The sequence below is a fragment of the Nanorana parkeri genome, unplaced genomic scaffold (genome assembly GCF_000935625.1).
Source record: "Nanorana parkeri isolate BGI_ZX_2015 unplaced genomic scaffold, ASM93562v1 scaffold673, whole genome shotgun sequence".
NCBI classification, from domain to species: domain Eukaryota; kingdom Metazoa; phylum Chordata; class Amphibia; order Anura; family Dicroglossidae; genus Nanorana; species Nanorana parkeri.
Genome location: NW_017306941.1, coordinates 94,075 through 103,630, shown reverse-complemented (window position 1 = coordinate 103,630; position 9,556 = coordinate 94,075). Strand labels below are relative to the sequence as shown.

General features: G+C 43.6%; 1 protein-coding gene across 1 annotated transcript in view; it reads right to left on the bottom strand.

Annotated features, from left to right (window-relative positions):
* Nucleotides 1–5,463, bottom strand: part of TRPC6 (transient receptor potential cation channel subfamily C member 6) — a 156,602-nt gene extending 151,139 nt beyond the window's left edge. The window contains exon 1 of the mRNA XM_018563548.1: nt 5,194–5,463. Within this exon, the coding sequence (XP_018419050.1) occupies nt 5,194–5,333 (140 nt within the window). The 5' untranslated portion in view covers nt 5,334–5,463. The remainder of the gene's footprint in view (nt 1–5,193) is intronic.
* Between the last annotated feature and the right edge of the window lie 4,093 nt (nt 5,464–9,556).

The window sequence follows — 9,556 nt, the reverse complement described above, 5'->3', positions numbered from 1 at the left end:
CCTTAATGCCCCCTTCCTTTCCTGCTCTACCAGGCTACTGCTCAGATCGAGAGTCTGGTAAGGGATTTTTGGCATGAGGTCCCCCCTAAAATTCCTATTAGACCTAAAGGGTCTAGTATGAATTTGGGGGGATGAATCGCACACTGTTTTTTGGGGGGATTTTCACTTTAGCTACCCAGTTCATACTGAATGACATTCAGACGCATCCAGATTTTCGTTAGCAAAAAAATTGGATACATTACAATTCGTTATTGTTGCCACTCAGAAATTTGGATGCATCCTAATGTCCACATTTAAAAAAATTTGTCCAAATCTCAATTCAGAAGAAAACAAAAACAAAACGTACATGTCTAGTTCACATCCAGTCACGCAGGCCCTTGCGCTTCATCAGGGGTTGGAAACCTCGGCACTCTAGCTGTGGGGAAACTACAAATCCCGTCACTCATCTGCCCCTAGGAGTCATGTCTGTGGCAATCCGGGTCTTGCAATGCCTCATGGGACTTGTAGTTCCACAACAGCTGGAGAGCTGAGCTTACCAACTTCTGCGCTACTTTGTTTTTAGTAAATCTAAGCCCCTGGTCACATCTGTGCTATGCGGATATGCGTGTGTTCCCGCTTTACACTAAACTGAGCGGTGTCATAAATTTTTTAATGGCCTCCCAACACCCCAAGCAATCACGTGTGTTGCATCACACCACATGCCCATGGTTACTTCTTACCATGCACAGCGTTGCAATGCAATTTAAACAATGAGTCATGCACTCCTGGTGCAGTTTAGATGTGGTAGGCAGCCAATTCAAATAAATAGGCCATCCTACTACAACGCATGGTAACATGTATAGACTCTCATAGTTCAGAGTTAGGACCGCACTATAAGAGGTGCCTTGGCGAGGCTGTGCGGTTTTCACATTTTCTGCAGAAGACGTGTATCCAAACCTCTGTTTTTAACCTTAGCGGTGGGACAAGTTTTTTTGCATGCTGGCTGGTGAGTGTGCTGGGAAACTTTTTTCTCTTGTAATGTATAGTGCTGCAAGGCACGCTCAATGTAATATTGCACAGGTAAGGGCCCAGTTTTGAGGAGATTGGACAATCAGATTGTATTGTGAGCGCAACAGACACCTCAGTGGCATAAAGAGCGGAGCACAGCCCACACTGGGTGACACCATTAGAGGGGGTGACACCAAAATGACTGACAGTCATTTTGGTGTCACCCACTATGAAAATTTGAGCACTCGGCCATGGACCAAGAGCCTGACATCTGTACGAGATTGGAGGGGTACCCGGCGGCATATCTTATCCTGCCTGTTGAACGTCCCCTCCTCTGCCTGCCGCTGTCCATCACAGAGATGGCTGCTGGCAGTTAATGACGTCATGCGTCGCACTGGCCTGGGTACGCCTCTGCTCAGTGGACCTCACTTCATCACCTGTCAGAAGCTTCAGATGTTTTAAATTATATGTATAGACAAAACTTTTTTTTAGTTTTGCATAGCGTAGGGAAGGATGAAAACTGCTGCCAGGCTATTGTTTTGCTGACTGTGTACCACTAAGGAAATTTCCCTTCACTTCCCATCCCAGAGACCCAATAGGAAGTTAAAGGAAATCTCCCAAAGTGAGGGGAATTCCCCTCTTAGTTGTCTCCGCAGCAGGTGTCCCCATTGGAAGGTGTCCCCTCACCTCTTGTTCTGAGGACAATGTTAGATTTCCCCAACTTTTTTTCTCAGTGACAGTGGTCACCAGTACCATTAGAGGGATGAATCTCCTCTGTGGGGACATGGACAGCAATAAACAATTAACAGAGGATGTAACCCTTACCCACTGTTTAAAAAAAGAGCAGGGGTAGACAACCTCGGCACTCTAGCTGTCTTAAAACTACAAAACCTATCATGCAACTGCCTCTGGGAGTCATGTCTGTGGCTGTCAGAGTCTTGCAATGCAGGATGACAGGGATTTGTAGTTTGACAACAGCTGGAGTGTCAAGGTTGCTAACCCCTGGCTTAGAGATACACTCTAAGGGGGATACTATGTGAGTTTACATTGGATTTCTGATGAGTCTCTTTATTTCCACTCGCCAAATGCGAGCAGGCGAGTAGAAATTTTGAGCCCTGAGTATAACAATACCTCGTGACTGGTCAAAATACCAGTTGCATCACATTTTCACCCAGTAAATAACGCACATATATTGGTTTGGGAATCAGCCGCAAACACAACATGCAGGAACGTGTGCTTGATAAACCTTGATTCACATCTGTAGCTTGAACCTCAAAGCCTAAAACACTCAACAACCCAAACCCCATGCTTTTATATTGTGCCTGTTCACATCTGATTGCTCAGACACCGGGAGCTCCACGCCTGACAATCAGAAAGGTACCTAAACTACTTCTGAAGCAGAATAGTGACTTTTCTGCCCTATAGACTTCAATGAAAGCACCTCAATAGCCCTAAAAAGAAGCGTTTTTTAAGGCTAAACAATCATCTCCCCTCCTTACTATGTAGTGTTCCATTGGCTAAAAGAAAAACGCTCAAGCCTGAAAACGCCTTAAAAAAAACCCCGCAAAAACGCACAAATTAAAATGTACCCCTGTAAATGCTCAGTATGTCAGTATGTCCATGAAGGTTCTCATTCATCCAGGTCATGGTGTATCTGTAAAAAATAAGTTAAGGCAACTGGACTTGCTGTATTTATCTTGAAGACGTTTCACTGGACTTCCAACCAGCTTTCTCAATTCAGAATGACTTGTACAAAAAATTATCTGGGAATAAATATGGTGAATGTTATTCCAATCCACATAATCTGTTAATGGCAACTAGGTGCTGATTGCATTTGCATAATTTGTGTCTAGGAGGTGTTAATAACCTGCCTGTTAATAGAGGTGGGGGGGGGTGAGACTCTGGGCAGGTTAATAACACATCCTATACTCCAATTATGCAAATGCAATCGACACCTGGTTGCAGACTATGTGGATTGGAGCAACAGATTATGTGGATTGGAGCAACATTCACCATATTTATTCCCAGATCATTTTTGTACAAGTCATTTTGAATTGAGAAAGCTGGTTGTATGACCAGTGAAACGTCTTCAAGACAAATACAGCAAGTCCAGCTGCCTTGACTTATTTTTTACAGATGTAAATGCTCAGGCTCAGGTATGAATGCAGACTAAAGGTTATAAATAGCTTCTAGGGACGCCTTGTTCCTAAATCACATGTGGGATGCTGTCAGAAGGCTAAAATATACATAACTGTAGCGCATGTATTACATTTGGGAAATGGAGCTTTTGGGTCTTTAAATGGCCACTGTATGTGAAAATCAGGGAGAGCAAAGCTTTATCTATTCCCCCAGACCTGTTACATCTTCTCTTCAAAGATCCTAATACCATTGTGATAAGAGCTTTCATTCCCTGGTGAGAAAAAGTGATATAGAATAATTATTATCCAGCAGTAGCTGCCTTTAGAAACGCTGGCATTTCCAGGGACATTTCTCAACCTGTGAATCAGAGATCACTGGTAACTAGGGTTCTACAACGTGCCCAAAAGCTATCTAAGTCCACCTCAGTGTCTTGCAACTCAAATGCCTGAGGGCTACCACGCTCAACAGAAGGAATCCCGTTGTTTTCAATATATTCTGTTCACATCAGAGTGTTCTATTACAAACCGCCTGTAGCTTAAAATAGTACATGAGCTTATTTTGGGGCAGAGTGGTGCATTTGGCCCCAATAGACTTCAATGGGAATGATTAAGAAATGTGCGAAAAGCTTGCTGTGCGCACTTTTCATACCTTGTCTTGTCTAGTAACTAGCCATCGGTTAAACATTATTCCAAAATTCCTCCAGCCTGAAACAAATACACAAACGCCTATACAAGCACTCAAAGAAAAGGGAAAAAGACGCCCAAAGCTCAAGTGTGAATGGGGACAGAAGGTTTCCATAGACAATAAGCTTTATACAAACATTTCTGACTAATTCCTTTAACCGTCTGAAGGTTTTTAGGACTTAAACCATTGTTCCAGACACTGGAAAACGTAGCGATATCTGCCTATAGGTTCATCCTCTACATCTGGGTCCCTGGATCCAGGGGGGTCTTATACCATCACATGTTTGCTGGCCCCTGATTAAGGATCTTTTATGCAAACTGCACCTACTTTTCTTGGAAGGAAGTTGAAGAAAACTGAAGCCTTGGATAATAAGTGTCTATAAAAGGACATACAGTATATATGCAGACGTGTAGCCCAATGTATAAGGCAGATACTACGTGAATGAAGATGCAGGGTGCACAAAACATCTTCTGAATAATCATCAAATAAATGACAGATCTCTCTCTGACCTCTGTCTACCTATCCTTGAAATTACATATCTCTCTGACGTCTGTCTACCTATCTATTGAATGGCAGATCTCTCTCTGGCGTCTGACCACCTGTCCAGATCCCTCTTTGACGTCTGCGTACCTATCCAATACATGACAGATCTCTCTCTGGCATCTGTCTACTTATACATTAAATGGCAGATCTCTCTCTGAAGTCTGTCTACCTAGTCAATAAATGACAAATTTCTCTCTGACATCTGTCTACCTATCCAGATCTCTCTGCCGTCTGTCTACCTATCCATTGAATGACAGATCTCTTTCTGATGTCTGTGGCTACCTTAAAGTAAACCTGTAAGCATTGTCTACCTATCCAGATCTCTCTCTGACGTTTGACTACCTATCCAATAAATGACAGATCTCTCTCTGACACATGTCTACCTATCCAATAAATGACAGATCTCTCTCTGACACATGTCTACCTATCCAATAAATGACAGATCTATCTCTGACGTCTGCCTACCCATCCATTAAACAGCACATATCTTTCTGATGTCTGTGGATACCTTAAAGAAAACCTGTAAGCTTTGCAAAACTGAAACTTCCATTGCTGCCTTGTATCCAAAAGGTGCAAGGTGTCATCATCCTAATCCTGCCATGCAACAAGAGCACAAGTACAGACATTTCAGACTTCACTGGCATCATGCTTGTTCCAGCTCAGGATGACCACGCCAGACCCTTTATCTCCTAAATACAAGTCAGCAATGGCAACTGCTATAATTCTGTGTCCATTAAGCCCGGCACAGAGGGAAGCCAGTGGTCTGCTGGCATTTGTGGTCCACCAGTGCCTGGAAGAGCTCTGTGCTCTCTGGATCTAAGACAGCATGATGGCACTTACATGTGGTAGTGTCCATAGTGGTGCCCCGAGTTGTCAGCTCCATCCTCCGCCTCCATTAACAGGTAGTCCTGGCTCTCATTCCTCAGAGCTGTGATAGGACAGTTATTATTCCTGGTCACAGAAGGCTCGCAGTGGCTCATGGTAACTCCAATAATCCTAAACTGCAGGTCTGGTCCCTGGCACAAGCGAGGCAGGTCAAGGCACCTCAGTGAATGAGATTTCCCGGGCAGGGAGGCAGCTTCATGGGTAGAGATGAGAATGATGCTCCGGAGACCAGGAGCACACAGCCAAATTCTGCTCCTTGCGCAACAGCCTGCATGCTTTTTATTGCCGGTCCGCTCCGCAAGCTCCGGCTATGGAACTCACTGTTCTCACACTCCCCCTAGCGGCACACCGCAGAATGCAGCCAGGACCAGGCATCGCTGCGCATAGCAGAGGATTTCTGACTGATCTCAGATCTTTATTCATTTAAATACATCAGACAAAATATCTTTTTATATTCATTTATAGCTAGACAATTATAGGACTGAAATAAATGACTGTTTAATATCATAAGTCTATGCTATAGCTACTCTGGATGATGTTTCATCGAAATTAAATTGCACTAAAATGATTAGTTATAGAGAAAAAGCTCCATCATAGGCTTAGTAAAAAAAAATACATTTAAAGGATACTTGTTCTAATTGTAGTTGTCAGAAGCCAGCTGATGTGATTGTCAGGGGCACATCCACATTTAGATGATTTGTCCCTGGATGTCTGCCAGACTCCAACAGTAGCAGAAAATCCATTTTTTTGTACACAATCGTTTTTTAATATAGAAAATATGAAATGAAAATATAAAATGTATAAATTGATTAAAGGATGCAAATTGTAGACACACATGTAAGAGATAGGTGAACAGGCAAACAGCTAGATAAGACCGATATATAATATGCATTTACCTTTACTTGTGTCCAGTGGTGAACACCTGTGAAAGAAGATTTTGGGTCCCCTGATATGAGTGCCAAGTACAAAAACATGTATATTAAATATTTGTTAGATGCGGATGAAGGGTATCCCTTCTGATGCCCTGGACCAGGGGCGAGCAACTCCAGCCCTGCACCTGTTGAGGAACTACAACCCCTAAGAGGCACTGCAAGACAGTTGCATCCATGGCTCCCAGAGACATAAGCATGTTGGGATTTGTAGTTACAGCACAGCTAGAGGGTCAGAGTTGCCCACCCCTACCCTGGACTATGTCATGGTCCATAATATGGGGTCAGACATTTAACATCTTCTACATTTTCTATCCAAATGGCATCAAAAGCAAATATGAGAAGCATACATATGAAGGAGGTACACACATCATGTGGACATTAGAAGCCATGAGCATTATTAAAATGTCCCTGTTTTGATAAAAAAAATGTGAGCTCAAAGCACACTTTAATAAATTAAACCGAATACTTACCTGGATGGTAGGTGGCGGGTCTACCCTGCATTGTTTTTCAGATCTGAGTGCCAGTGCTATCCAACACTTCTTTATGATCCTTTAAAGCCCAGCTCTGGAGTCTCTGCTGTATTTTTTTTACATGACCTTTTTCAGGTATCTTCAGGCCATGATGCACAGGGTCCGCTTCCTCTTTTGATCTCCTCTCTACGGTGGGTGGTTTTCAATCCAGAGAGCAGCGCTGATATGATGAAGTCAGCATTGCTCTCTGAATTATTACACTGTGAATGCACTGTGGTGACTCCCTATTAGGTTGTGGGTCCAGGATGCCCTGCACTCACAATATGTCCTCAGTCTTCTAATCTCCAGGTGAACGATCCCCCAGGAGACTGAGGATTTCTGGTGGCAGAAAGAAATAACTGCAGAGAGTAGGTGAGTTTTATTTTTAACCCCTGCTGGAGGACTAGTTAAAAGAAAATGCCTGGCACTGGGCTTTAACAAGCGAGCCTTGCAACACCCCTGCAGAATCGCATCACAGAGTTGTGGATGAGGGCTTAATGGGCTGTTAAATCCCAGGGGTCTTTCTGTAGCTCTTTGGTCTTTACAAAGGTTATACCGGCCCCTCTATGTGTCACCCTCAGGCTGAGCCAAACAAGAGAAAGGAAACAGGGTGGCTTTTTGAGCTATAAAGCACCTTCTGATTCCTCTGAACACCCCCCTTTACCACTACAGTTGTCTCGAGAAGAGATAAATGACATAAGGAAAAAATTATCACAGTTAGTAAACCCCCTCCTCTCTAACCATCCTGCCCTTGGCACTAGTCTGCAGGTGGCATGATGGAAAATCCACCCCTGTACACAGGACACTACTAGAACTGCTCACCACCTCTCTCCTCTTACCCTTCGTTCCCTGTTTGCTACATAACTGTTCTGTCTGAGTTGCAGTTGGAAAATGGAGGATTGACACTGTCTGATCTTAAAATGCAGAGCATTGCATTTAGTGTCAGGCTCTTACAGCAATCGGTAATATGAAATCACCTGCACTCCATACAGCGTAAACACCTTGTTGAAAGGTTGGTGCTTGAAGTGACAACATGGATGGCACCGTGTCAGATACAGTCCATAATAGAAGTCACCAGCACTCGATGATGTGTGCAAGAAGTAAAGCACTTTTTATTAAATTGTCACATGCGTCATACAGCCATTTAGGGGCCATGCAGGGTCCCTTATTCCGGTGCGACATAGTGACATATGTGGCCCAGAAGAAGGGACCCTGCATGGCCCTGAAACGGCTGTATGACGCATGTGACAATTTAATAAAAAAGTGCTTTACTTCTTGCACACATCATCGAGTGCTGGTGACTTCTATTATAGGCTTTTGCAGCATGCACAAAAATGCTGGACCTCCTGCTAATGTAAGTCGCATGTCCAAAGTACCAAACCCAGAATGGCAGCCATTAAACTGAACTGAATAGTTGCCAGAAAGTAATGAATTGAGCCAAAGGCAGAAGCTTTCAAATTCATGTTCGTACCACTGACATGGATGGAAGGGCACTGGGGCCATGTGACATCTATTCTTGTATTTGTATTGTTCGAAACCTGTGGACATCTCTACCCTCATTTTGTCCTCCTTCACATTGAAATGCAGCTGAAGACAAACTTATAATTTTTTATTTTGGAAAGAGTGGAGAGGGATTAGAACACTTGTCAGGTTTTTATTGCTATCTGTGTCCTCTATTTGTCCTAGTGACCGTTATCACTGAAAAAAAACCTCACACATTTTGAGTGGTTACCAAAACAGGAATAGATGGGCAAATCTTCCAAAGGGGACACTATGCCCGGTGACCCTGCTGACCACCAGGGATTTTTCTAATTTTAAAGGGATTTCCTCTCACTTCCTGAATTGAAGGGAAATCTCCCCAATGGGACAAATATGACAAAAACTGACAGTGCTTATAACCCTCCCTTAGGTTTTGGCTTCAGTTCTACTTTAATTCTTTATACTTTTTTTTTTTTTTACTGCAATCCACCCCCTTGGCTGTCACATTAGAAATGTTGTATTATTAATGTAACAAATGTATCATAATTGGCTCTGTGCCTCCTTATTGGCCTATCGCTGTGTTGGGCAGCTTTAATAATCATTAGTGAGGTATGTGGGATAGGGCAGGACAGGGACACGGACCACATGGACTGGTTGCTCTTTGCCTACAAAAGTGCCCCATTATTTGGAGCTCCACATGGTATTGTAAAAGACCTGTAAGTGCCTAGAGGTGCCAGCTATACACAGTAGTGGTCAGTTTTTAATGTATTGCCTAACCCAGCCTTCATCCTGAAGTGCTTTCTGGCTTTGTCAGGTGTGCCTTCAAATTACCGGAGAGACTCTGACATGAAGGGCGCTTCTGATGTTAAGGGTGACTTCTGATATGAAATGGATGGACTCTGGTGTGAAAGGGAGAGCTTCGGATGTGAAGGGTGACTTCTGATGGGAAAGGAGGGGGGGCTTTGATTTGAAGGGTGGCTTCTGATGTGAAATGGAGGGACTCAGATATGAAGGTGGCTTCTGATATGAAATGGAGGGAATCTGATGTGAAGGGGGCTTCTGATGTGAAATGGAGGGACCCAGATGTGAAGGGGGGTTCTGATATGAAATGGAGGGACCCTGATGTGAAGGGTACTTCTGATGTGAAATGGAGGGACCCTGATGTCAAGGGGGGTTCTGATATGAAATGGAGGGACCCTGATGTGAAAGGGGCTTCTGGTGTGAATTGTAGGGATCCTGATGTAAAGGGAGCTTCTGATGTCAAGGGTGCTTTCTGATGTAAAAGGGGAAGCTTCTAATGTTAAGGGGGAACTCCATGCCATTTTTTGCCTGGGGTTAATATAATATCCATATCAAGAGTCCTGTCCAGGATGAGGGTTTGGTATTATTGTTTGGGGG